General features: G+C 46.7%; 2 protein-coding genes across 4 annotated transcripts in view; both read right to left on the bottom strand.

Annotated features, from left to right (window-relative positions):
- Positions 1–10,614, bottom strand: part of ATP6V0A2 (ATPase H+ transporting V0 subunit a2) — a 33,993-nt gene extending 23,379 nt beyond the window's left edge. The window contains exons 1-5 of the mRNA XM_046024942.1: positions 10,283–10,614; positions 5,012–5,090; positions 2,879–2,976; positions 1,317–1,454; positions 546–634 (exon numbers count right to left, since the gene is read on the bottom strand). Coding sequence (XP_045880898.1) covers positions 546–634; positions 1,317–1,454; positions 2,879–2,976; positions 5,012–5,090; positions 10,283–10,399 — 521 coding nt within the window. The 5' untranslated portion in view covers positions 10,400–10,614. The remainder of the gene's footprint in view (positions 1–545; positions 635–1,316; positions 1,455–2,878; positions 2,977–5,011; positions 5,091–10,282) is intronic.
- Positions 10,615–12,078: 1,464 nt separating this feature from the next.
- The window catches only part of TCTN2 (tectonic family member 2), a 28,187-nt gene continuing 13,002 nt past the window's right edge, over positions 12,079–27,263 (bottom strand). For all 3 annotated transcript variants that reach the window (XM_046026015.1, XM_046026014.1, XM_046026016.1), the window contains 10 exons: positions 26,306–26,371; positions 25,190–25,324; positions 24,862–24,939; positions 21,863–21,943; positions 20,724–20,835; positions 17,889–17,995; positions 14,748–14,901; positions 13,648–13,773; positions 13,408–13,496; positions 12,079–13,166 (listed from right to left, as the gene is read on the bottom strand). In XM_046026015.1, coding sequence (XP_045881971.1) covers positions 13,063–13,166; positions 13,408–13,496; positions 13,648–13,773; positions 14,748–14,901; positions 17,889–17,995; positions 20,724–20,835; positions 21,863–21,943; positions 24,862–24,939; positions 25,190–25,324; positions 26,306–26,371 — 1,052 coding nt within the window. In that variant the 3' untranslated portion in view covers positions 12,079–13,062. The remainder of the gene's footprint in view (positions 13,167–13,407; positions 13,497–13,647; positions 13,774–14,747; positions 14,902–17,888; positions 17,996–20,723; positions 20,836–21,862; positions 21,944–24,861; positions 24,940–25,189; positions 25,325–26,305; positions 26,372–27,263) is intronic.

The raw sequence follows: 27,263 nt of genomic DNA, 5'->3' as shown, positions 1-27,263 counted from the left end.
AAAAACAAACTCTCGCTGAAGGAATACATCCTCAAACTAAATCGTCATCGGATTCCTACAGACAAGGAACAGAGGAACAGATGTTCGTAATAAAAAGAAATCACAAATCACATGAGGAAACAAGTTACCATTGGCTTGAGTAAACAGAAAGGATTAATAGCAGAAAAAGATCCTTAAAATACAATTAATGAGTTAACCAACTCAGCTTAGCCCCTATGTTTCCACCAAACAAAACAGGAGCTGACGCTTCACTGAGCAATTATTTTAGCCTTACTGGAATGACACTGAATGGCATAAATGTTCCTTCTTTCCAGCGCATTATACCAAGAGAAGAAGTTCCCATGGTATTTATCTAAGAAGTCAATACAGCTGAATAACTCCGCTCAGCAAACACAGAAGTACAGTGTTTTCTCAAACAGATACTCACTTTCTCTCACTCCACCACAGGCTTTCGAATGGTCGCATTCATCCCCTGACGGAGGACAAGGACAGTGCAGCGCTCAGCCCCGCCCCGCCCCCCTCCCCCCTCCCTGGTTGTCACCTACCCCAGTTTTGCTCCCAGCCTCTGCATACAGCTGTAGTCCAACAAGGAATCATTCTCTAAAGGAGGGAATTCTTCATAAGTGGGTTCAAACTACAAAGAAATACGAAACCAAGTGTTTCTCATTACAAGTGGCACTTTATTTCCCAAGTCACGTTTCCGAACAAGTTTACGGAGCATCCTAACCGGCTGCCCGATCTGGTACTGAGCCCCGGGGTAACTCAGATGTGGAACACAGCTCTGGTAAATAAAAAAAGATCACTTCCCCATCCCTTGTGTAAAGAACTCCTCGAAGTCTGGTTGCTAGAGATAAGGGTGTTGTAACATGTCACTGCCTCACTCGGAGGCAGAGCGGTCGGTAGGATGCCGCCACCGAGTGAGACAGCTCAAGCGGGACAGACTTGTCTCCTCTGCACCCCGCTGCGGGCGGGGTTATCACACAGACTCCACTCATGGACTAGGCATTCGTTGTGAATTCCTTTATTCTTAGTAATTTGGCGGGGAAAAAAGGAAACAATTTTGGAGTTCAAACTCCACTTTCCCATTTCTTTCACTCTTCAGCTACAAACTGAAGCATTTTACGGATAGGAAGTATCGTTACTGCTAAAACCAACCAATGCAGGGTGAGGCTTGACAATTTGTTTAATGTCATATAACCCGACTGAAAAATAAAGGTCAGATCAAGATCTCTGAGAACGGATAACCCAACCAGAAGCCTTGCGGGAGGCGAGATTCGTACAACAGGAATGCGTCTCGGCACGAGGGCGGTTAGTACCTCCACGTTCCGTTTAACGAAGGTTTTTGTCACCCTGAGCATGTGAGTGTACTCGATCAGCTCCAACAAGTTTTTCCTCAGCTTCTCCTTGTTCTTGGTGACTTCTCTCAGCTCAACCTCCAGCTTCTGCAGCTGCTCCTAAGACAAGAGGGTGGTTGGTTACTGAAGAGGACAGGTCTGCTCCGAGTCTGGCCGCCCCCATTTCCTGACAGCACTGTCAGGGGTTACTGTCCGGGGAGGGCTTACGAGCCCGAATGCGACAGAGACTTTCAAGGTCCACCGTTCATGGTCTCCCATGGACTCAGGGAACTCCCTCGCAGCTCATGCCGTGCACAACAGACGTTCCAGAAGGTGACTCGAGGCACCGCAGGTGGCCCTGGCCCAACCCCGCTCCCCACACTGTTCTGGGCTTCCCCGTCCGCTTCTCCACTGTCGCACAGCAAAGAGTCTTCCTCTTTCGAGGCTACATTGCCTTTTATTTGCAACGCAGATCATAACTTGGGTAATCTTTGCTAAGCATATACACCTGAGCCTCTAGCTTAAGAGTCTGCTTACAGTTGCACGTACACTATTAATTGGGCTGAAGAATGCTTGAGGTTAAGTCTTCCTTAATAAGCAATTAGACAGCGAGTGTCTTTAACGATACTGAAGTACAACGCAGCAGCGACAGAGGTGTGTGAAACACACCTGTACACAAACCTGTACGAAAACCTGTACACAAGCAAGTCCCCTGACACTTCACGTGCACTCCACCTTGTAAAAGGCACACACGCCCAGTCACCACTGAAGTCGTCATTACATCACCACCAACCCAAACAGGCCAAACCAGATGGCAGCGTGAAGCTCATCGGATGCCATGACTCCTTCTGGAGTCCACTCACAGGGTAAATGTTAAGTGACTTCCTCTCCGATAAACCCCCAGAGCGGCCGGCCACGGAACGGTGCTGGCTACACAATGCTGGCTGCCTTAGTGGTCAGGAGCTCCGGTCTATTTCCCAGGGCAGGGCACGAGCCAAGCATCAGACCCAAACCTTGGTGCACCATTCGCAGAGGCGGTAACGAGCAAGACAAGCCGGGGCCCTCACAGCGGGGACGCTGTATCCCCAACACACCAGATGCTGAACTCGGGGACAAGGAACTGCGTTTGCTGCCCACCTACAACACCCTATGGCCTTCCCACTAGCTTTTCAGCATCAGAGCAGAGGCCAGTGGGTCTGGGAGAATGCGAAAGGCACTGGCCTGCAGCCTCCCTTACTTGCACCAGGAGAGGCATGCTAAGGCATGGAAATGCCCAGAAAGAACGTTCAGAAATATCACACGACGAAGCACCAGATTTCCCAAACTGATTTGCATCAGCCTCAGTTCACCACCACCTCGAAAGGGAACATGCATCTTCTGTCACAGACAATCTATCACTGAAGGCTAACGGTCGCATTGTTCTTCAACTGTCGTTGCGCAGTTTTGAGAAGAAAACCTGACAAGCCCTAGACAATGTGAAGTCAGTCAACAAGCAGCATCTGAGCTCAGGGACAGCTTTGACGGCTTCGTCAGAAACAAGTTACCTGCATCTCCAGGACTTGTTTAAGAGGTGGTGCAGGAGGACTGGTCTCTCCCTCAGGAAGGGGAATGTCGGCTCTATTAATTTCCTGCACCAAATACGCTGTGGGAATAAAAGATAAACCAATTAGATGCAAAAACTCACTCTAGGACATCTACGTCAGAACATTTTCCATCCCAACCATTCCTGGGTCGCCTAAAAATTAATGTCTGAATGCACAAAAGTCTTGCTTGTTCCAATCAACTTAGAAAAAGCCTTTTGCAACCTCGTTTCCAAAGATCTGCAAAGCAGCCGCCTCTAAAAGAGAGAGGCCGGCATGCGGTGACCATATAAACAATAACTTGATAAACGCTTTCTGGAATTCCCCGAGTGATCTGTGTTTCTGAAACCCTCGTGACGGAACTGTGGAGTCACTGCTGTCTCCGCAGCTGTAGGTGAAGCAGGTAAAGGACACACTTGCACATGCAGGAATAACCCAACAACAGACCGTCTCCACCAGAGACGGCAGCGTGACTTCCTTGCAGATGCCCTTATGAGGAAGAAGTACAACCTCTATCAGCCCATGGAGCCCAGAGAGACCGAGGGCAGCGAACCAGGCTCTCCTGAGCCGTCCCAGTCAGCCAGGCTGTTCGGACTTGCAACAACCAGATCTCACGTCCTAGACCAGATTCAGAAAACTGGTAACGAGCCAGGCCAAATGAACTCCATTTCTTTCATTTACATTTTCAATGCCATGAAGCATCCCTATCCTTAGGATGAAACTCACAATGAATGGTAAACTCATTACTAGATACCACATTCTGGAGAAGTGTTCCCAGTTATTTTATTAAGAGAGAAAAAGAAAGAAAAGTGAGGATGTCTTAGCAACAGGATAGCAAAGGAAGCGCAGTGTTAAAGAGGTTTCTGGAAATGGGATAAAATCCTTTCACCAATTAAAACTCATGTACTTGGGAGGTTTTTTGTTTGTTTGTTTATTTGTTTTAAAGTCTGTATGCCTTTTGAAACAGTCTAAGCTACAGGAAGTCCTGGACATGTCTAAAGTGTTGTCACTGAATTTAAAAACCTCATTCCTGATATATGACGTGTCCACTGACTCACTACGTTACAAAGACAGGAATATGATGTCACTATTACACGTTGTCCACACAAGTAACTGGGACTTCAAACAATATGCAAAGGAACAGATGATTAAAAGGGCTCTTTTGTCTTAAAAATCTCTGGGGCGCCTGGGTGGCTCAGTGGGTTAAGCCTCTGCCTTCAGCTCAGGTCATGACCTCGGGGTCCTGGGATCGAGCCCCGCATCAGGCTCTCTGCTCGGCAGGGAGCCTGCTTCCCCCTCTCTCTCTACCTGCCTCTCTGCCTACTTGTGATCTCTGTCAGATAAATAAATAAAATCTTAAAAAAAAAAAATCTCCAACTAAAAATGTAAAATCGACAATAAATCTGAGCTATTAGAAATCATTCCAAAAGTCCTATTCTGGCCCCCCCTTGACTCTCTCGTGCCCAGGTTTCTCCGTTCATCCTAAGTTTTGTACTTCAGTCAGTCCTCTGAGATCCACCCCCTCTCCCCTATTTTGGTCAGAACTTCCAGGTTTGAACTGATAATGGTGACTATCTCAGGCTAAAGACTTGAAGATTTTACAGATAAAGGAAGTAGCCTTGAGCTACTGAGTTTTGAAGGTAAACAGTAATCTGAGAACAAAGCCAATCTATCTGCCATTTCCTACCTTTCTCGTTCTTTGAGATAATCTTAAGTAACATATTAACATGTATATAATATGTTTAAGTTACGATAAACCACAAGGGATTAGCTAAGTAAATTATAGCACGTTTATTTCATGAAATACTAGGCAGCCATTAAAAATGACCTCGGGTACACCTGTTTATTGACATGAGACAATGTTGCAGGAAACACCAAAGTGAGAAACAGAGCTGAAAACGGAATAACATGATCAATAACATGGTCCTATGTAGGGGAATCCTTACTTTTACAGAGGACTAGGAAAAAATAAGGAATGGTGAGTTCTTTTTTTTCTCTTTCTAATTTTTCTAAAGCAAACAAGGTTTGCTTATATAAAAATCTGTTACTAAATTAAACTTATCCCCCCACAAACTAGCAAAACAAAACAAAACTTACCTAATATCCGTTCTAGTTCCTCACACCTCTTCACCTCACCAACAAATTTTCTTTGGAAGGAACTTACATTCTGGTTGAGCTGAGAAAAGGATGAAAAATTCGTTTTTGAAATTTCTGAAATTTAAATGTAAACCTGATTTAAAAAATAAAAATATTACTGGCAAGAGTTTAGGGAAAGCACACCCTCACACACTACTGGATGGGAGTAAAAACTGACAAAACTTTTCTGGAGAGGAACATGGCAGCTGTTATCAAAAAAGCCTGAAAAACATCCTTTGGCCCAGAACTTTCCCAGGAAGAAACTCAACCTAAGGAAAAAACTGGATACAGACAAAAACCTACGCAGAAGAACATCAACCTTGGGGACAGAGGAAAAAGTATCGACAGTAGGAAACCGGTTTAAGAACAGTCTCGGGGCACCTGGGTGGCTCAGTCGTTGAGCGTCCATCCTCGGCTTGGGTCATGATCCCATGGTTCTAGTATCGAGCCCCGCATCGGGCTCCCTATACGCCGGGAGGCCTGCTTATCCCTCTCCCACTCCCTCCCTCTGTCTCTCACTGTCTCTCTGTCAAATAAATTAATAAAAGTTTAAAAAAAAGAACAGAGAGCTTCCATCCATACCACAGAACACCACCCAGCAATAGAGAACAAATTCCTGACCCACCCAACAGCACTGTGACTCTTAGAAACAGATGCAAGTGAGTCTTTCAAGAAGATACAAAAGGGGGCGCCTGGGTGGCTCAGTGGTTTAAGCCACTGCCTTCTGCTCAGGTCATGATCTCAGGGTCCTGGGATCAAGTCCCGCATCGGGCCCTCTGCTCAGCAGGGAGCCCGCTTCCCTCTCACTCTCTCTGCCTGCCTCTCTGCCTACTTGTGATCTCTCTCTGTCAAATAAATAAATAAAATCTTAAAAAAAAAAAAGAAGAAGAAGAAGATACAAAAGGCTGCATGCATACTGTGTGATTCCATCACTATGAAATGCCCAGAAAAGGAGAATCTAGGGGCAGGAAGTAGCGACTGCCGGGGGCCAGAGCCAGGTAAGGGGATGAACCGGAAGGTAAGAGATCTTACTAGGGGGCTATGATGTTCTAATACTGGACTGTGGGGATGGACGCAACACTCAGTAAATTTTCTAAAAATCAATAAACCGTACACTTGAAATGGGGGCATTTTACAATACAGATCGATAAAGTTGTATAAAAATTACGGTTCAGTCATTTAACTTATTATGCCCTTAGTAAAAATCATGTTTTAAGTGACTAAGGTACTGGATTCTGTTAAGATGTTGTCATTAAAAATTTTAGGTATGACAATGATATTGTGGTTATGATTTTTAAGCATCCTTCTTTTTAGAGACACTTGTTGAAATATTTATGGACGAAATTAGATATCTGGGATTTGCTTCAGAATCATCTTGTCCGAGAGAGGGGAGGGACAGATTTTGTCTGGAGGTGGAAGGCTGGAATGAGGGGCCATGAATTTTTATTATGGGTACACGGGAGTTCACTGTTCCCATATACTCCTCTCTCTACTTAACTTCTAATACAAAGCTTAAAACAATAAAAAAAAATTATAAAAGAACATTTAATAAAATGAGGAAATGAGTTAAGATTTCTGTCTAGGGGCGCCTGGGTGGCTTAGTGGGTTAAAGCCTCTGCCTTAGGCTCAGGTCATGATCCCAGGGTCCCGGGATAGAGCCCCCACATTGGGCTCTCTGCTCAGCAGGGAGCCTGCTTCCTCCTCTCTCTCTCTGCCTGCCTCTCTGCCTACTTGTGATCTCTGTCTGTCAAATAAATAAAATAAAATCTTTAAAAAAAAAAAAAAAGATTTGTGTCTGGAAAAAATTAAAGATACTTTCAGTGTGGTTCCAATTATATGAAAACACACATATATGTACATTTTAAAGCATTATTAGGAAAATAATGTTAGACCAATATTAACCAAGAAACGAGAGCCTTTATTTCTAGAAATGAGAGCTTTTATTTCTAGGTAACCGGATCGTGGAAGTTTTAATCTTATTCTTACATTCTACAATTTCCCCACAATGGACATATATTATTTTATAACAAAAAAGATTACAGTAATCACTCATGCTGAAAGGCATTTAAGGCAAGAATGTTATCTTTCCTCCAGCCCATCAACCATTCGGGGCCCTCTCAGAAACCACGATTAGACGGCTTGGCATGAAACCGCTGGGTCAGAAGCATCCACCCCAAGGGCTCATTTCTTGTTCAGTTTTTCTAACATTTTTTAAAGGATTAACCAGAAAAAAAGACAAAAATTCAAATTTCACTTCTGTTTGTCACATTCACATTCATTTCTGAGATCAAACTAATCTCAAGTAATCACTTTCAAGTTCTCAGTGAGTCAGGCATGATCCACAGAACTAAGAACGAGAAGGAAGCGAGGCAGCACCAGCGGTCTGCAAACCACACTCCTGACCGCGTCAGGGTCTGTTCAACACCCAGCACTGCTGAGCGCTCCGTGGACAGGCGGGTTCTCCCTGCGGCAGGCGCTTAATGAAGAGGCCCATTTCGGCGGCCGGGATACAAACGTACTTGGGTTGACCGAAGCCACCGTCACTGCCTCACAGATATTAGCTGCTTTTTTCTGTTAAGTGGTTTCTTTTAGAAAGTTTTGTTTCTGTTTTCTTTCTCGGGAGGCTATGTCACCCTATTTCTAGGCTGACGATAGAAAAATACAGTCGTAGTGCCCCTTGGCCCCAGTTTCAGGCACCCGCGGTCCACCGAGGTCAGGAAGCAGACAAGCTGTCTTCTGGCACGGCCCCAGGTAAAACAGTGCCTACGTCATCCTCACTTCATCCCACATCAACCAGAGAGGAAGGGTGAGTACAGGACAATACGATACATTGAGACTAGGAACCCACATATACCCTCCCAAACACATTCATGTAATTTTTATTAGAGTATCTCATTATAGTTGTTGTATTGTTGTTCATCTCTTAATGTGCCTAACTTGTCGATGACACTCTACCACAGGTGCGCCTGTACAGGAAAACCTGTCATACCTACAGGGTTCAGTACTCTCCGGGGTACCCGCATCCATTGAGGGTATCAGAACGCATACCCACAGATACGGGGCGACCACACTGCATTCTATTGCAAACTCATTTTAACACTAACCTTGAACCCAGAAAAGCCAGCAGAGGCTCCGTGGTGCTGGTTTTACTGATACCCAAACCAGCCATCCTCCCACTACAGTCGCCGAAGGGCGAATGGTGAAATTGTTCTTAGATTGCAGACCATCTCAACAGTGAGACGAACTTGCCCTTCTCTGAGCCCCACCGGTTAGGTTAGCTGAATGACCTTCTCTTCCATGTCTTCTCCCTGGCTGTCACTACAGAAACCCTGGGTCTGCCTGCTTTCCCTCAGGAGGAGTACTAAAAGGGAAAAATCACCCAACGTATGCAAGCCAGAAAAGACTAATGTTAGTAAGCCCAGCCGGTGAATGCAGAGTCAGTGAGAACTCCAGAAAAAAGTGTCGGGTGCTGTGAAGTTTTCTGCACTAGCATGCCTGCTGTTTGAGTGTCAACACACACACACACACACACACACACACACACACACACACGCACACGCACAGCAGTCGGGTGCTGTGAAGTTTTCTGCACTAGCATGCCTGCTGTTTGAGTGTCAACCCACACACACACACACACACGCACAGCTGAGACCTTTATCTGCACTTTTTTTTTTCTTTCACTGGTTTTCAGCCTAGAAGGATCCCAAGTATCCTCCACTACCTCCTGTAATGGCAGTCAGGGAAATGGGAATGCGGTCATCAGGGTCTTTGTTCAAACCTCTACAGTTTAAGCTTGCTAAGTCTCTGGGCTTGTACACTAACAGGATGGATCAAATCCACCAGTTACAAAGAAGGGAGCCTGTTTCTCTCCTGTTTCCTGAACCTATCGGGTGCTCCCCACAGCTGAGCACAGCACCTACCAGGGGAGTGGGACCAAGAGCTGAAGCCCAAGTGACTCCAGGAAACAGGAAGGGAGCTGGGCCTTCTCTGCAGCCTTGGCTGTCCCTCAGGAGTTACTCCCTGACCTTGAATCCCTTTGGAGTCAACCCAAGGGTCACTGTTATCAGATCTGGGGGAGGGGTGTTCCCTTTTGAAATTAAGGGCCCCTCAGAGAGATGAAGGGAAACAACCAGGAGATCAAAGTTGGGGCCCAGGAGGAAACAAAATGTTCCCCTGAAGTGACTTTCAGTTCAGTCAGTCAGTATCAGATCCTGCTTAACACTCCCCTTCTACACTTTGTTCTCTCCCTTTACTGCACTTCACAATTTCACAGAGCGTATGGGTCTGTCTCCTTCCAGCTGTAAGCAGCAAGAACGTAGGGACCTTGCCCACCTAGCTTACCACTGAGACGCCAGCACTAAAAACACAATCTGAAACAGGGCAAACGCTCAATAAAGGCTTGTTCCTTCATTCAACAAATGCCAGGGACCGGGCTAAGTCTTGGGGAATCAGAACTTGCCCTGGGGGCTGACACCCCATGGTGTGAACAAATAATAAACAAGTGTTTAGCCTTACTTGTTGGGAAGACCATTCCCTTTCCTTACCAAGAAGTGGTATGCACCTCCTACATCAATGAACAAAACCCACGAAAACCCCTTCCCCTCAAGGCGCTTACAAATAGCTTATTCCCAATTCAGGTTCTGGGCTCCTTCTGTTCCCTCCATCTAGGACCCTGCCCCCCCCCCCCCCGATCTTCCAGGGCCACCTCTTTCCCATTCAGGCCTCATCTGAGCTCAAACGTCACCTCCTCAGGAGGGCCTTCCTTGACCACCCCGACTCGAGTCACCATCCCATCACCCCGCTTCATTAACCTCACAACAAACATTATGTTTACGCATTTACGTGCTTGATATTTGTCCCCGCCACCCCCATAAGTTCCAAAGGGTCTCCAAATGGGCCTCATCAGACTCGTTCTCCCCACCGCTAGCCCAGTGCCCGGCACGGAGCCGGTGCTCCGGAGCATCTGATGGCACTCCCCTAAGTTGATGAAGACTACACAGAGCGTTCCTAACTAACCCGGCCAAAGCCGCCGCCGACCAGACGCCCGGCGACCCGGGGCTCGGGCCCCGCTCTGCGGAAGCTCTGGCCGGTAAGCCGGGCCCCAGTTTCCCTGCCTGCGAAATGGGGACAGCGGCGCGCCCTGCCCGGGAGCGCGGAAGGGAGGCCCGAGCGAAAGGCGGGATGCGGCGCTGGGCCGGCAGGTGCGGCCCGCGTCTCCCGGGCGACACTCACGTCTCGGAACTGGACCAGGCCCTTCTCGCCCAGGGCGCTGAGGCACTCGTAGGCCGTGCCGGACTGCAGGAACAGCTGCGCCAGGCACATGGTCTCGCTCCGGAACAGGGACCCCATGGCGGGCCAGCCCGCGCCCCGGCGGGGCCGGTCGGGCGGCTGCGGCTCCGGGCCGCTCGGGTCCGCGCGGTCAGCCGGGGCGGCCGGGGCCTCGGGCTCCTCCTGCGGCCTGGTCGCCGCCGCGCACCATGGGGCTCCGGGCTGCAGCGGCCGTCCCCGGTCCTGCCACCGCGGGCCCCCTCCAGCCGCTGCCGCCACAGCGCGCGCGAGACCCACCCCCCAGGCTACAGCCGGTTCCGGTTCCGCCCCCGGCGTGTGCCCGCCCGCCCCGCGCCGGCCGACCAATGGGCGCCCAGAGTTGCGGCCGGCCGAAGCGCCTGCGCCGGCGAGGCCAACCGGCACAAACCCGGCGGACGACGGCTGAGGCTCCTGGGGGAAGATAGCCGCTCGCTCAACTCTTTAGACATTTTGGAAAATGAATTTTATTGAGGTTGTGCCATAAATTGTGTACCATAGAGTACACAATTCTGTGATTTTTAGTAAACGTACGAAGTGGTTGTATAGCCATCACGATCCACTTTTAGAAAATTTCCGTGAACCCGAAAACGATTCCACCTGCTCAGGGCCGTCAGTCCCCAGCTCCCCGCAACCACGAACAACTTCGTCCCACAGATCTGCCTATCAGAACGTTTCACACCGACAGCATGACACCGCATCATGCGTTTGCGGCTGACTACTGCCGCTGGCCCTTCTCTCGGGTCCTCACCCCGTGCAGACCATTCGGCGGGTCGGGCTTCGGCACTGTCGCCCCGCTGACCACGTTCGCCTTTGCAGATCCTCCGCCCAGCAGCTACCGTCATCCCCCACGCAGGACAAAAATCTCACGTAGCCCACTTTAAATCCTCTGGTTTCTCCCACAGCTTTCTCAATAAAATCCCAACTTCTTACCACGGCCCGCAGGACCCCACAGGACCTGACCCCCTTCATTCTCCAAGCCCTCAACATCTCCATCGCCAGCTTTGGACTCCCTTTGCTCTAGCCACACCTGCCTACTTTATCTTCCCAGGCCGGTACGCTTGAACTTGGCGATTCCTTCCTCTGCCCAGTACACCCCTCTCCTAGACCTTCTCAAAGCTGGCTCCTTTGGTCCTCTAAGGCTGTCCCAGACTCATAGCTAAGGTAATCTCCCATCCCATCCCGTTTTATTTTCTTCATCACACCTACCAATGACTGAAATTATCTTGTCTGTATTTACTGCCCATTTCCCCCCACTAGAATGTAAGCTCCACTAAACAAATGATATTGACTTGGTTATCGCCAGGGCCCGGCATGCAGAAGCCACTCAATAAATATTTCTCAAATGCATACATGAATGTATAAACTTAGAAAAGTTAAAACCATATGGCAAGTCCCTCAGATCCCATTTTTCTGCCAAAGTGAGCTTTTCCCCCTCTTAACTGCAAAAGTCATCCTAGGAAAGCCCACCATATCAGGCTCAATTACCTGTCATTTGAAAATTTCACACTAATTTTCCAGAGCTAGTTATACTAACTACCATAGAAAAACTTTCTGAATCACTACAATTAATTGGCCAGTGGATATCTCCTTCTCTTTGACAAAAGACAATTGTTTTACTCTTTCTATAGGGTGTAATCACTTCCACCACAGAGATCCAGATCAAAGAAAAAGAGAAGCAGAAGGGGAGGAATCGGTATTTCTCAGTGCAGTACACAGAGTGGTACTTGAGGGAGAAAACTTCTTTACGTCATTAGTTACATGTTTAATATGAATCAGTATATAGAACTAGACTTACAGATTTACACTGGAAAACGTAACAACATATCTGATGTGTCCAGGAAGTCAGGAGGCACCACGAATCCCATCAGAGTACGAAAGGGAAGACAGTCACATCTCAAAATTAGGTTTACTGACCCTGTACAAAGTCCATCTGATACATGACTAAAATGTGTCTAGTCCACAAAGAAGATGCAGAGATTTGCCATGTGGCCCTGTGGGCTGTGGTTGAAGACATCCCCCACCCCCATCCTATATCATGCTGTCCGTCCCCTCATAGGGAGCCACAGGAGGAATTTCTCTCAAGCATCAACTAGGAAAAACTATCCTTCACTGAAAACCAGCTTATTTTACATGGGTCTATGATTCCTGTACCTGATCATACTTGTGCTGACCTCGCCTCCTGGTTTTGTTTTACTCTCCTCCCAATATTACGTTCCCTCCTTCAGGCTCCACATCTTCCCTCCTCAATTTATTTGTGTATATTTCAAAATAATACATTCATTTTATGGAATATCTATTTTTAAGGCTTTATGAATTTTTAATTCTTTCTTTGGAGTAGAGGAAATTAACCAACCAATTCACTGGAAATATATAAGAATTTGAAGAAAATACTTTCTACGGTAAGAATAACGTATGTGGACCAAAACTCCCATGACTGTGGGAACTTGTGATATACATTTATTTACACAGTTGACCCTCTTGTGCATTTTGCTTGGTCTGGTCCAGCAATGACAGTGTCTGCTCTAGATCGCTCCGCACACCTGGATAGTTACGTATATGAATTAAATTTGCAGTGCACGTAACTTTTAAAAAATCTAAAAAATAAAGCACTGCATTTATTACAACTTTACAAAGGCACAGCAGAGTACGACAAGTCACTGTAGCAAAGGTCTGTGGTCTGTAAGAAGTCAGGTGGTAGTTGCATTTCAAGCTTTGCGTATTCTGGTCCAGGGGTCACTGAGGAACGCAGCTAATACGATGAAGGATACCAAGAGTAAGCCCTTGGCTACGCACTGAGGATAAGGTTCCCCTGCAAGAAAATGAACCAAATGAAGCACAATTCTTATATCTTAACTTTTGGGGGAATTATTTAGTAGAAATAAACCAAAACAGTAATAGTGATCATTTCTAAGTGGCAACCTTATCAGTAAATTGTTTAAAACTCTTATGTGTTTTTTTTTAAGTTTTCTGTGACACATACATATTTTTAAAAAATATTTTAATTGGCAAAACATTAATGATAAGCCTTCCAGAAACCTGCTTTACCCTACCTTGATAATAACGAGTCAGTGGATATAGAAGTTGTGGCCAACAGACATCATTTCTGTTACAGTCATACTCTGTAAAATTGATCTGAAATCTAGGAAACATTTTAGAAGATTACAATGGGCACAAAAAAGCACACTTCTGATGCAACATATCAAAACTTGATTAAAGAAAGAAACTTCTTATTCTCAAGTATATATTTTTCTGCTTCCTAATAATGTCAGCTAGGTCATGAACTGGATTACCTTGTCAGTGGCCGGGGTAACTGGGCAGGAATCTTAATGAACTGGACAGAGGCACTGACAGGGAAAAGGTCGGCCTTATCCTCACAGGTAAGCCCACACTGGAAATGCCAGTTCACTGTAGAGAACCTGGAAGGAAGAGATTACACAGATAACATACCCACCACTCGCTTCTGCTCTGTTAAGAGTATCAGGGAACTGAGAGCAACAATATAAATTAGGATTCTCTTAAAGAAGGTTCAGACTTGGGCGCCTGGGTGGCTCAGTTGGTTTAGCAACTGTCTTCGGCTCAGGTCACGGTCCCAGAGTCTCGGGATCGAGTCCCGCATCGGGCTCCCAGCTCCATGGAGAGTCTGCTTCTCCCTCTGACCTTCTCGCCTCTCATGCTCTCTCTCACTGTCTCTCTCTCAAATAAATATATAAAATTAAAAAAAAAGAAAGAAAAAGAAGAAGAAGGTGGTTCAAACTCTACGAAGAAGAAGAAGAAGGAGGTTCAAACTCTACTAGTGCTTTTCCCCCGTTGGACGATGTAAACATTCCAACACATGCGCAAGGAGAGAGAGTAGCACGGCGAACCACCCAGCTACAATAATAAACAATTTAATATGAACAACCACAGCAGCTAGCCATCTTGGAGGGGTTTCCAGGTGCTGGGAGGAGTACGAAGGTGTTTTCTACACACCGCATACATGCACAGCACATCACTCTCAGAAGACTGCTACCAGCTGTATTTGGTGGTTAACATCTGTCGGTGCTGCCCATCCAGCATCCCATCCCCTTCCTTCTGGCAGCTGCCCCCCAGCTTCCCCTCGGGAAGACCCCCTCCCCACAGTATTCCCTACTCAGTATGCACGGATTGTTATATTCCCGGATCTCCCCTTTGTACCCCTGAGAGAGCACACAGAATCCCTTACACACAGCTTTAAAAAACACCTGGGAGAACAAGTTACCATTACACACACAGATGATAACATGTTTCATTTATACACATAATCATGTCCCGAATAATTGCAATTCATAAATAAACACTCCGACTGCAGGTTAGCATTTCCCAACTCTGGAGCACCTGCCACTTTACTGACTTATCCGAGATGCGATCATACCTTGTCTCTACGCCAACGATCTCGTGCTGAGTCATCCCTTCCACTGCGCCAGCATCTGAGACGAGGATGCGGATGTGCAGCCGGGCAGGAACATCCGCGCAGAGACCGTGCACGCTGACAGGCGGGGCCGCACCTGGGTCGGGGACATCTGCGCCTGCAGCAAAGTATCAAGTTGTGCATTTTGGAAAGAATAACCATGGTTTTCATACAACGCCATGATACGGAGGCAAAAATGGGAAATGTTATGGGATAGGAATCACATTTACACATCTCTCGTCTCTAACAGGCTCTCGGTATCGTCACTCCGTGACCGTGCGAGCCTGTGTTCAAAACGTTTCCTCCTCTGTTAAGTCAGTCACCGGAAGTTTTAAAATCCCGGAACCACATGATAAAAGCAGACATCCGGATCCAGTTCCCAAGCTCCAAGCTCCCCAGAGCTTCAGCAGAAATACCATCCAGTTGAAGTAAAACACCATGAGACTGAATCTCGGCTGACACTGTTCTCCTACAAGGCATCTGAGACATTTACAATCCGTGCTAACAACTCCAGTTAGTAGGGATCAAAGAGTGAAGAAGCAGGGGTGCCTGGGTGGCTCAGTGGGTTAAAGCCTCTGCCTTCAGCTCAGGTCATGATCCCGGAGTCCTGGGATCGAGCCCCACATTGGGCTCTCTGCTCTGCCTGTCTGTCTGTCTCTCTGTCTGTCAAATAAATAAATAAAAATCTTTAATAAAAAAAAGAAAAAAAAAAGAAAGAGTGAAGAAGCAATTTCCTATTGTGTTGCCATAGAGTAACACAATGAAGACAATGAAATCGACTAAGAAGTTAGTAACTGCAGGAGGCGGGTAACAAATCATGAGGGGACACTGGGGGCACTTGAAAGTTGTGACAATTTATGACTTCCAACTTCTTCCTCCTCGATGTGTGTGTTCGACATCTCTTCTTTTTTTTTTTTTAAAGATTTATTTATTTATTATTTATTTATTTATTTGACAGAGATCACAAGCAGGCAGAGAAGCAGGCAGAGAGAGAGGGGAAACAGGCTCCCTGCTGAGCAGAGAGCCCAATGTGGGGCTTGATCCCAGGACCCTGGGATCACGACCTGAGCTGAAGGCAGAGGCTTAACCCACTGAGCCACCCAGGTGCCCCTCGATAACTCTTCTGTTTATCAACCAGGATCAGGGGTGATTTTGGCTTAGACAGCCATAGAAGCCAACTGCTTTCACCCTGAAGGCAACGAAATGTCACCACCTCAGGCCTTCTTATATAACCTTGGGACTACTCTATCTCGAAACCTCCCAGTTTTTCTACTTCTCAGGTGCTTTACTGACTCCTTCCCTCCATCTCCTGGTATGCCACAGCCCACCCAGCTGGCCTCAGCGGCAAACCCCAGGGACTGACAAGCCCCAACCTCTGGATTCTGTTTCCAAATGAGGATCTAACTCTGGGCCTAATGACTCAAGCACAGGGCACGGAAGGATCGGTGCGTCACAGCCCGCGTGCCCCATGGCCCCCAGGACCCCTCCCAAAGTCAGAGAGTGATTTGGGGCACTTCTGGGCCACAGACATATTACATGATCCCTCGCTGACACAAAGAGGGCAGGGGACCCGGGTGTCCTAATGGTCCAAACCAAATCACAAGGGGTGAGGAGAGCGCAGGCACATGTCTGGATGGGCTGCTGTGTGAATTCCAGGCTGCTGAGCGGAAGTGACCTAAGGGGGCACAGAGAACAGGAGCCAGAAAGCTGCTTACCGCCACCCAGGCCAAGGGGAGGGGCAGAGCAGAATCCTCAGTGACAGGAGGGGACTTAGGACAGCAGATGATGCACAGCCAATTTCCTCTTTTTGGCCCCAAAAGGCAATGCCATTAATTAGAGCACTAGAAGAAGCCTTCCTGCTGTGGACATTTCCATACTCAAGACTCCCCTGACTTGCCCGCTGGGGAGCCAGCAAAGAGGCTGGAAGCCTGGGTCTGGGGTCCAGCTCCGCCACAACCAGCTGAACCCTCCAGCTTCTGCCCTGAAAACTAAGTGAGCGGCAGCTCAGGGGTGGCCGCTTTAGATCGGAAGGTGAAGGTGAACCCCGCTACTGCCTGGGCAACACGCACTCCGCCTCCTGGTGCTCTGTCCCCATTGGGCCGGACGCTGCAAATTCCTCCACTCAAAGGCACAAGACTGCAGCCTTTCCACTGGCCTGGGTGGGGTCTGCTCTCTTACCCACTACACCTTCACTTCTTTGCGTTGTAACGGCTGTCCTGCGAGACATTTCACACCAGACAGTTCACCCAGTTAAATGTACAATTCAGTGGTTTCCAGTATATTCACAGAGTTATGCGGCCATCACCAAATTCCATTTTTATTGCCCCAGAAAGAAACCCTGTATCCATTAGCAGTCCCTCCTCACTCACTCCCATCTGCACCAGCCCCTGGCGGACCAGCTGCTCTCCGTGGCGGCAGATCGGCCCGTTCTGGGCATCTCGTACACATGGCACCAAAGGGTTCGGGGTCATGTCTGTCTGGCTCCTTTCACTCAGCATCATCTTTTCAATCACCTTTTTTTTAAATTAGCAACATTGCTTGTATAAACCGTAAAGTCTGGTCTCAACTGCCCATATTCCTGGCAATCGAAAAGAGCAATGCAAACTGAAATGGACTGAAAATCTTCAATCTTCATTTAGACTTTCTTTTATGACGGCTGTTACCGCATAGAACAACGGGGCACTGAACTTCACGCGGATTTCCTCTTAAAAATCCAGGGGGTTGCGCCTGGGTTGCTCAGTTGTTAAGCGTCTATATTCAGCTCAGGTCATGATCTCGGGGTCCTAGGATCGAGCCCCGCATCAGGGTCCCTACTCAGCAGGAAGCCTGCTTCTCCCTCTCCAACTCCCCCTGCTTGTGTTCCTGCTCTTGCTGTGTCTCTCTCTGTCAAATAAATAAATGAAATATTAAAAAAAAAAAAAAAAGCCCTCATGGATAAGAGGTAAAGAATGTGAAGAGCCTGATGCCCGGAGAGCTAACCTCTGACAGACCTCAGCCAAGCTGCAGTGCAGGCAGAAGACTGATCCCACGGGCTCCCCCGCACAGCCCACATCCCGCACTCCTAGGACAAGCAACCCGCCGCACATCTCTGCAGCTCTGACTTACGGATTATTTCCAGCCAGCCGTCACTAGGATCGTTGTAATCGGAGTTGCCTCTCATTGCAACATGAGTTGCTCGTACTAATGAGTCAAGTAGTTCAGCGGCGTTCTCCCTGCAAAGGAGGAAGACATTTCTCAGCGCACGGCCTGTGGGGCTCATCCTGAGGTCCTTTCCAGGGAGTGTCCAGGTTGTGCTTGCTGGGGGCCCAAATAAAAACTTGCCAGAGGAAGTGGCATTAAAAGCTGGCTGGGCGTCTGCATTCTCTTCGATGGCCTGCCCAGGAGGGACCTAAGCCACTAGGGGAAGACATGCAGAAGCAATCATTTACTCTGGGTTTTAAATCTTGGTGACTCATGTTGCTATCATAGTTTACAGACTCCGTTGAGTGTCATAAAACTTGGGAGGTGCATAGATCACGTACCAAGTTACCAGGCTAAATTTACAGGCCAGAGGGATCTGAGAGCAAAAGGAACCTAAATATTTAGCTAGAACTTTGAGCCATAAGATTAAGTAAAGATTAACAATTGGAACTTAGCGGGGCCGCCAGGGTGGCTCAGTTGGTTAAGCACCTGAGTCTTGATTTTGGCTCAGGTCATGATCTCAGAGTTGTGAGATCGAGCCCTCCTTTGTGTCCCATGCTAGGCCTAGAGCCTGCTTGGGATTCTCTCTCTCCTTCTCTCTTTTAAAAAAACAGAAAAAGAAGAAGAAAAGGAATTGGAATTTCGCATCCCTCCTTTCCAGTGATGTCACTGGCAGGTACAAACCTTATGAACAGCAAGGCAGAGACCACCGACTCCAGCCTTATTCCCCACGGTCAAGAGCCTTGCTGGAAACTTACACCTACTGTCTACTTCCCTGGTTAGTGCCTCTCCATATTTTCCCAGCTCCCCAGAGAACATGTTACTCAGGATATGCTGCAGATGAAATGGGTGTCAGAATGCACGCACTTATAAACTCTGAGATACTCCTTTACACCAACTGGGACAGCAACTATCAAAATAACAGAAATTAACCAGCGTTGGGAGGATGTGGACAAACTGGAACCATGTCACATTCCTGGTAGGAACATAAAATAGTGCCGCCACTGAAAGCGATGTGGTGGTTCCTCTAAAAATTAAGCATCTAATTCCTGTATGACCCAGCAATTCCTCTTCTGGGTATACACCCACGATCACTAAAGGCAGGGACTCCAATCAAAACTGGCTCATGAACCTTCACAGCAGCACTGCTTGACAGCCAAAGGCAGAAACAACTCAGGTGCCCATGGACGGATGAGCAGATAAACGAGCTGGAGTAGAGCCAGGCGGTGGAATAGGATCGGGATTCAGCCACAAAAGGGAACAGAGCCCTGAAACCTGTCACAGCATGGATAAACCTCGAAAAATTGAAGCTGAGTGGAAGGGGCCAGACATGAAAAGCCACCTACTGTAGGATTCCATTTATGGGAAAGGTCTGGAACAGGTCAGTCCCTAGAGACAGAACAGAGATCAGTGGTTGTCGGGGCTGAGGGAGGGGAGAACGGGGGTGGATAGTTAATCGGTACAGGTTTTCTTCTGCAGAGATGGAACAAAATAAGAGCAGTAGTTGTACAACATCATGAATGCCCTAAATGTCACCAAACTGTTTACTTTAGAATGATTAATTATGGGGCGCCTGGTGGCTCAGTCGTTAAACATTTGCCTTCCGCTCAGGTCATGATCTCAGGGTCCTGGGATCAAGCCCCGCATCGGGCTCCCTGCTCTGTGGGGAGTCTGCTTCTCCCTCTCCCACTCCCCTTGCTTGTGTTCCCTCTCTTTCTGTGTTTCTCTCTGTCAAATAAATAAATACAAAATCTTTTTAAAAACTAAAAAATAGGGGCACCTGGGTGGCTCAGTGGGTTAAGGCCTCTGCCTTCGGCTCAGGTCATGATCCCAGGGTCCTGGGATCGAGCCCCACATCGGGCTCTCTGCTCCGCGGGAAGCCTGCTTTCTCCTCTCTCTCTGCCTGCTTGTGATCTCTGTCGTCAAATAAATAAATAAAATCTTTAAAAAAAAAAAAACTAAAAAATAAAATGATTGTTACATGAATTTTACCTCAATTTTAAAAAAAGAATACGTAAGTATATCCATAAACACACCTTCCAAATGCCACCCAATTAAGTACAAAGTTCCTTATACACCATGTAACAAGACTTATGTATTTTTTTTAATTATATTTATTAATTTAAGAGAGAGAAATCCAAGAGCACAAGCAGGGGGAGGGGCAGAGGGAGAAGCAGACTCCCAGCTGAGCAGGGAGCCTGACACAGGACTGGATCCCAGGACCCAGAGATCATGACCCGAGCGGATGGCAGATGCTTAACCCACTGAGCCACCCAGGCGCCCCAAGGCTTATGTGTTCTTTCAGTGTTAATCACACCAATTACATCTGCCTCCTGTCAATTTTATGCTTTGAGGAGTACTGGGTTCCAACAATGGGCAGACTTTAGCAGAGCAACTGCATAAATATGGATGAAAGGGTTCTAGTGCCAACAAAGAACTCCATTTTCCCTTTTACCAATGTTCCGATTTTTTTTTTTTTTTGGAAGTAGGCTCTACACCCAGTATGGACCCCAATGCTGGGCTCAAACTCACCACCTCGAGATGAACAGCTGAGCCACGATCAAGGGTCCGACCCTTAACCAACTGAGCCACCCAGGGGCCCCAAATCAGTTCTAAAGAAACTACTGTCCACTCCCACTTTCCACAAGTGTGTTATACAGACTGCAATTTTTCACATTCATGTTGTCTGTTGTTTCATGGGGTGCATTCATTTTAAGCAAACCACTCAAAAGGCAGGTAGATTCACCATGATACACTCACCTGAGCCGAGTACAGTTTTCATGGATCCCAACTTCTAGAAGACATCCAGACAGTGTATCTTCACCAAACAAAACGGGTTTGAAAGTTGCTGATGTACACAAACCCCTTCCAGCTAGAAAATAAAAAGATGATCCTCTATTTTTGCTAAAACGAAAATAAAGATTTACTTCAAAGTTTTTCTTGGAAAACAGAAACCCATCAGTAGAAATAAAGTTTCCAAGTTCCTCAAGAACTGAAGTCATGGTTACTCTAATCTTTTCAAAGGTGAACAAAGGGGCCTTTCTGTACCCGAATAGTTGGCCCAGGATCAGTGGTCTATTCTGAACATGAAAGTTAATGCCTTCTGGCACCAACGCAAAGATTTCCCATTGTTTGGAACAAAGTTATGGTCATATCTCCAATTACCACCATCTGGGGCTACAGGCAACAATGACAAGAGACTCTCCAGCCAGGCCCATATTTAAAGATTTTATTTATTTGTTTGTTTATTTATTTGAGAGAGAGAGTGAGCATGCACTATGAGCAAGAGGAGGGCACAGAGAGAGGGAGAGAATCTCCAGCAGAGGCCCTGCGCTGATCACGGAGCTGAACTGAGGGCTCCATCTCATGACCCTGAGATACGACCTTGAGATTACGACCTAAGCTGAAACCAAGAGTCTGCCACTCAATCGAGCCACCTAGGCACCCCAGCCAACCCCCATTTAAATCTCCCTTATGAATAACCAGCATTTCAGGAGCAAACAAAGTTAAATTTAAAACCAAACAAAAGGGGCACCTGGGTGGCTCAGTGGTTTAAGCCTCTGCCTTCGACTCAGGTCATGATCTCAGGGTCCTGGGATTGAGCCCCGCATCGGGCTCTCTGCTCAGTGGGGAGCCTGTTTCTCCCTCTCTCTCTGCCTGCCTCTCTGCCTACTTGTGACCTCTCTCTCTGTCAAATAAATAAATAAAATATTTTAAAAAAATAAAAAATAATACCAAACAAAAGAAAACTGTAGAAGCGAGATCTCCTCCACCCTCCCCATGAGCTAAATAAACCAACAGGAATTTAAAGTGATTAACTACTTGATTAGATTCAAAATCAAGCCCTATTTCCAATTCTACTTTGTCAAAGAGCGAATCAGGTTACCAAAGCAGATTACCCGATTGCCAAAGGTGTAAGGTCGTCTCATTATTCATCCTGTTGATATCCAGAGCTCGAACTGGCTTGCCAAGTTGGTATCCTAGACAAACGCGATAATGGGAAGTAGCTAAAGTTAACCCAACACAGCAAACCCTCATCAAATAGTATAAAAGAGGAATAACACAGCGAAAGGAAACCTACAAAGTTTTGTCAGAATACACTTGAGAAAAGAAACCATCTTCACACATTTTCTTTTGCTTTTTTCTTTAACAAAGATATTTGTGTGACTTTTTATTTTTTTTAAGATTTTATTTATTTATTTGACAGAGAGAGAGAGAGATATCACAAGTAGGCAGAGAGGCAGGCAGAGAGAGGAGGAAGCAGGTTCTCCGCCGAGCCGAGAGCCTGATGCGGGGCTCAATCCCAGGACCCTGAGACCATGACCTGAGCCGAAGGCAGCGGCTTATCCCTCTGAGCCATCCAGGCACTGCTGTGTGACTTTTAAAATAAATTTTAAAAATAAAATCTGAGGGACGCCTGAGTGGCTCCATCGGTTAAGCCACTACCTTCGGTTCAGGTCATGATCCCAGGGTCCTGGTACCACATCGGGTACCATGTGAAGCTGAGCCTGCTTCTTCCTCTCCCTCTGCCTGCCGCTCCTCTGCTTGTGCTCTCTCTAACAAGTAAATAAATAAAACCTTAAAAATAAAAAATAATAAAATAAAATCTGAACAGGCACGAGCAGGCAAGAGTCAGTCCCTGCCCCGTCATGCCTGAGTACTAGTGGAGTGGTCACTACTGCTGGTCCCAGGCGCTTTGAAAGGACTCTTAAACCGAAGCAACCTTTCGATGGAACTCTCTGGAAAATCAACCCCACCCCCGGTGATCCAGGTCCTATTCCCATTCTCTCATATTAGCCCACCTTAGTGTTTCTGCTTTTTTATTATGAAAACGTTCACATGCACACAGAGATGATGGGAATACCACCCAAAATCAACAACTGTAGATAATTAGCCAGCCTGGTCTTCTCGGATTATAGCAGCACACACAGGAAGATTATTTCTGACGAGACCTTTTGAAAGTAAGCTGTAGACTGGACACTTCACCTCTAAGAGCTCTAACATACATCTCCGGGAATGAAGGATATTCTTCTACATAACCATGATACCAATATTCCTCCTGAGAAAATTAATAATTTCTAATAATCAAAATGTATCATACCTCTACTTGCTCATATGTCCCCAAAAACATGTTTTAGAGCCGTTTTTTTTTTGTTTTTTTGTTTTTTTGTTTTTAAAGATTTTTATTTATTAATTTTGACAGAGAGAGATCACAAGTAGGCAGAGAGGCAGGCAGAGAGAGTGAGAGGGGAGCAGGCTCCCTTCAGTGCAGAGAGCCCGACGTGGGACTCGATCCCAGGACCCTGAGATCATGACCTGAGCCGAAGGCAGCGGCTTAAACCACTGAGCCACCCAGGCACCCCATTAGAGCCGTTTTTACAAACCGAGAGGCAGTCAGGGTTCACGCCTAGTGTTTGTTTCCCACCTTACCTCTGAGCATTCCTGAACCAGCAAGAACTGAACCCAGGTTCCTTCCCCAGACCTCCAGCCGCTGGTCGGTCCCTGCCCATCTCCACCTCCCAGTGGCCCGTTGCTGCCTCCCTGGCAGCCCCTGGGTTATTCCTGTCCCCAACCCACACTATCTCCTCTCCCAGGTACAATCTCCTCCACACAGCCCAGAATAGAAACTTGCCAAAGTGCAGAACTCTGACTCACTCTGCTTTTCTTCCAGCACTGAGATCAGAACCTGCACAAACTAGATACTTGACACAGGTCCTTCGTGATGGGAAGTGGAGGTGGACGGTCAACATTCCACGGCTCTCAAGTTCTAGGCCTATCCGTGAGTCCAGGCCACATGTATTAATTATCTTCTATTGTTCTCTGTTGTGTCTATGACCTGGTGCCGTCTTTCCAAGTAAGAGAGTTAATTCCTTGAGAATCGGGCCTGTGTAGTGTACTCCTCCCAAAACCGTTCCTGCCTCGGAAAGTGCTAGAGAAGGAATGGCCATCCATAGGCCACAACCTATCTCACGGACTGACTGGTTCTGGGTCACAATCAATTTATTCTTTTTTGACAAGAGTGTCAACATTTTTCACATATTCTGATGGTGTTTCTCAGAAATCGTGTTAAATTAAATCATGAAATGAAAACCCTTAAATTTCTGAAGCCTGCTTTGAAATCCAACTATAAAGTCCAAAACTCCACATTAACAAGTACACTAAAATCTCATTTAAAACAAAGTAAAATTGGGGCACCTGGGTGGCTCAGTGGGTTAAGCCTCTGCCTTCAGCTCAAGTCATGATCTCAGGGTCCTGGGATCGAGCCCCACATGGGGCTCTCTACTCCGCAGGGAGCCTGCTTCTCCCTCTCTCTCTGCCTGCCTCTCTGCCTACTTGTGATCCCTCTCTCTCTGTCAAATAAATAAATATTTTTAAAATTTTTAAAATTTAAATAAATTTAAAAATTTAAAATAAATTAAAATTAAAATTAATTTAAAATTTTTAATTTTTAAAATTTAAATAAAATTTAAAATAAATTTTTAATTTAAAATTTTTAATAAATAAATAAATGAAAGTAAAGTCAGGTGATGCTATATTTGTACATAATCACAAAATGCACAACGTGGCCAGATGTTCCCAGTCCCAGTTAACCCATCATCTATAGTTTCTTAGTTCTATAAAAGCTAATTTTACCAACGTTATTGGGCGTTATCTTTTTTCAAAAGACTAGTAGCTAAAGAGACAGAATGTTTTGCATTTACAACAACTTGTTACTATCTAGGACACTTCACTAAAAAAAAAAAGTTGTTATCAGGAAAAGAATACAGTGTCACAAAAGAGAAGAGAAAGTTTAGGTCACAAACTAAAATCAGAGAGAGTGACTTAACAATTATTGTAGTACAAGAGTACTGAATTAAAATATGTTTGTAGGGTCAGCAGTTGACATACACTGTCTTACCGGGATTTCCAGAAAATTCCTTTTCATCACCACTATTATAGCTTAAAAATTTTACTGTAAATCTCTGTGTCATGATCCCTAGAAATAAAACAAAATGAAAATACGATGTGCACTATTTCACTAGGAAAAGAAATTATCCCCCATAGTGTTATTTTCTTTACCTTATAATTACATTTTGCCATACAAAAGAAAATTTTTCTGTTAAATCACAAATACAAATAAGAAACAAGCCTGACTTAATTTTACATGTAATAATTATGAGAATCTTAAAGAAAGAAAAAGAACTGTTTTAAACTGAAAACATTCTCACTGCCCTCAACAAACTTACCTTTCTGGTGGGCATTAATTTCTGCCCAGATAATTTTGACATTTATTTCGCTGATTGTATTATTATTCCATCTGAAAACATAATGTTCTTCCACATTCACGTTTCTGGAGACTGATTCATTGCTTAAAAGTGTTCCTGCGAATAAAAATTGCTTTCATAAATCAACGACCTTCCTGGGGGTTCAGGTCGATTACTGGCCCCACCGAGTCAGCACGGGCCCCCTCCCCTACAGCATCACAGTGTCCCAGGGGAGGTCTGCCCTTCCGCCCCATTGCTGGACCCCCAGCATGCAGCTCACAGCTCGACACACAGCACACACCCGCTCCAGTGTTTGGCAAGGACGAAGAAGGACAGAATGTGAGCCCCCTGGGAGCAGAGGCCTGCCATCTAGCTCACTACCATATTACAGGTACTTTGCTAAGATCTGAGAAATGAATAAGCTTGAGAATTTTGACACACTGTAAGGGAACACAAATATCCTTCGTGAACAACAAAAATCCTGGTGTTATTAGCGGAACTCTGAATGTCTTGTCTGGCTGCGTCAAGACGGCAAAGTTTTTAGTTATTTAAAAAAAGAAGAAGAAGAAGAAGGAGAAGAGAGAGGAAGAAGCCTCCATGCAGGCGCCCTGAAGACCAGCAGGGCCCCTGGAGCCCACAGAGCTCAGGGCTGTGAGGAATGGCTCCAGGCAACAGACAGCGCTGTGCAGTGAGGCAAGATGGAGTCAGGAACAAAACAAATGTGGGCCAGACAAACTTCTAACTGTGGGGAAGCTCCTTAAATTCTTTGTAAAAGTCGGGGCACCTGGATGGCTCAGTGGGTTAAAGCTTCCGCCTGTGGCTCGGGTCATGATCTCAGGGTCCTGGGACCGAGCCCCACATCAGGCTCTCTGCTAGGCAGGGATCCTGCTTCCCCCTACCCCCTGCCTCTCTGCCTACTTGTGATCTCTCTCTCTCTCTCTGTGTGTGTGTTAAATAAATAAGATCTTTAAAAAAAAAAAAAAAAAAAACCTTAAAAAAAATGCTTTGTAAAAATCTATTTCCCTCCGGGACTATGTATCCCTTCTCAGAAAGGCCTACATGTTTCACAGAGGTGATGGAGAGTGTGAGTTCGAATACCTGTCCTGGTGATGAATGCGTCTGGGTCAGCTGCTTCCTCATAGGTTACTCTCGGTATAACGACGCCTGAGAAGATACCAGGGTTAGTTAGCCTCCCGAGGATGACATGGCCCAGCACCAGCATGCTGACTTGGTCAAGAGCAAACTTACCAGGCAACTATAGTGATCGCACCTGTCCTGTGTGCCAGCTGCTAACCGCCCCCCCAACCTCCCCAGACGCCCCCCAAGGGGATCCCACTGGCCTTGGCGTCTGGTGATAACTGGGGAGGAGACTGGCAGTCAGGGACGGTGTGATCGGAGAGCTTCTCCCCTGCAGGAGCGAACACGCTGGCCGCTGCCAGGGCGAGCAGGAGACGGTGCCCTCGCTCTAGAAGCAGTTTGGTGCTGCCTCAGAAAGTCAAATCACGGGATGCCTGGGTGGCTCAGTTAAGCGTCTGCCATGGGCTCAGATCATGACCCCAGGGTGCTGGGATCGAGTCCTACATCAGGCTCCTTGCTCAGCGGGAAGCCTGCTTCTCCCCCGCCTGCTACTGCCCGCCCCCCCCCGCTTGAGCTCTCTCACTCTCTGACAAGTAAATAAAATCTTAAAAAGAAAAAGAAGAGTTGGTATTTTAAAAAAGAAAGAAAGAAAGAAGGGCACCTGGATGGCTCAGTGGGTTAAAGCCTCTGCCTTCGGTTCAGGTCATGATTCCAGCGTCCTGGGATCGAGCCCCGCATCAGGCTCTCTGCTCAGCGGGAGCCTGCTTCCCCCTCTCTCTGCCTGCCTCTCTGTCTACTTGGGATATCTATCTGATAAAAAAATAAAATCTTTAAAAAAAAAATGAAAGAAAGTCAAATCACAACGTGACTTGGCCATCCCGCGACTGGGTGCACGGCCAGAGAGACGCGAACGTGTGCCTGCACAGACACTCACACACAAGCGTTCCCAGCAGCACGACCACGGCTGCCAACAACGGGC

Source organism: Meles meles, chromosome 12 (assembly GCF_922984935.1).
Source record: "Meles meles chromosome 12, mMelMel3.1 paternal haplotype, whole genome shotgun sequence".
Taxonomy (NCBI): Eukaryota; Metazoa; Chordata; class Mammalia; order Carnivora; family Mustelidae; genus Meles; species Meles meles.
The sequence above is the reverse complement of the archived record's forward strand: the minus strand, read 5'-3'. Positions and strand labels throughout refer to the sequence as shown.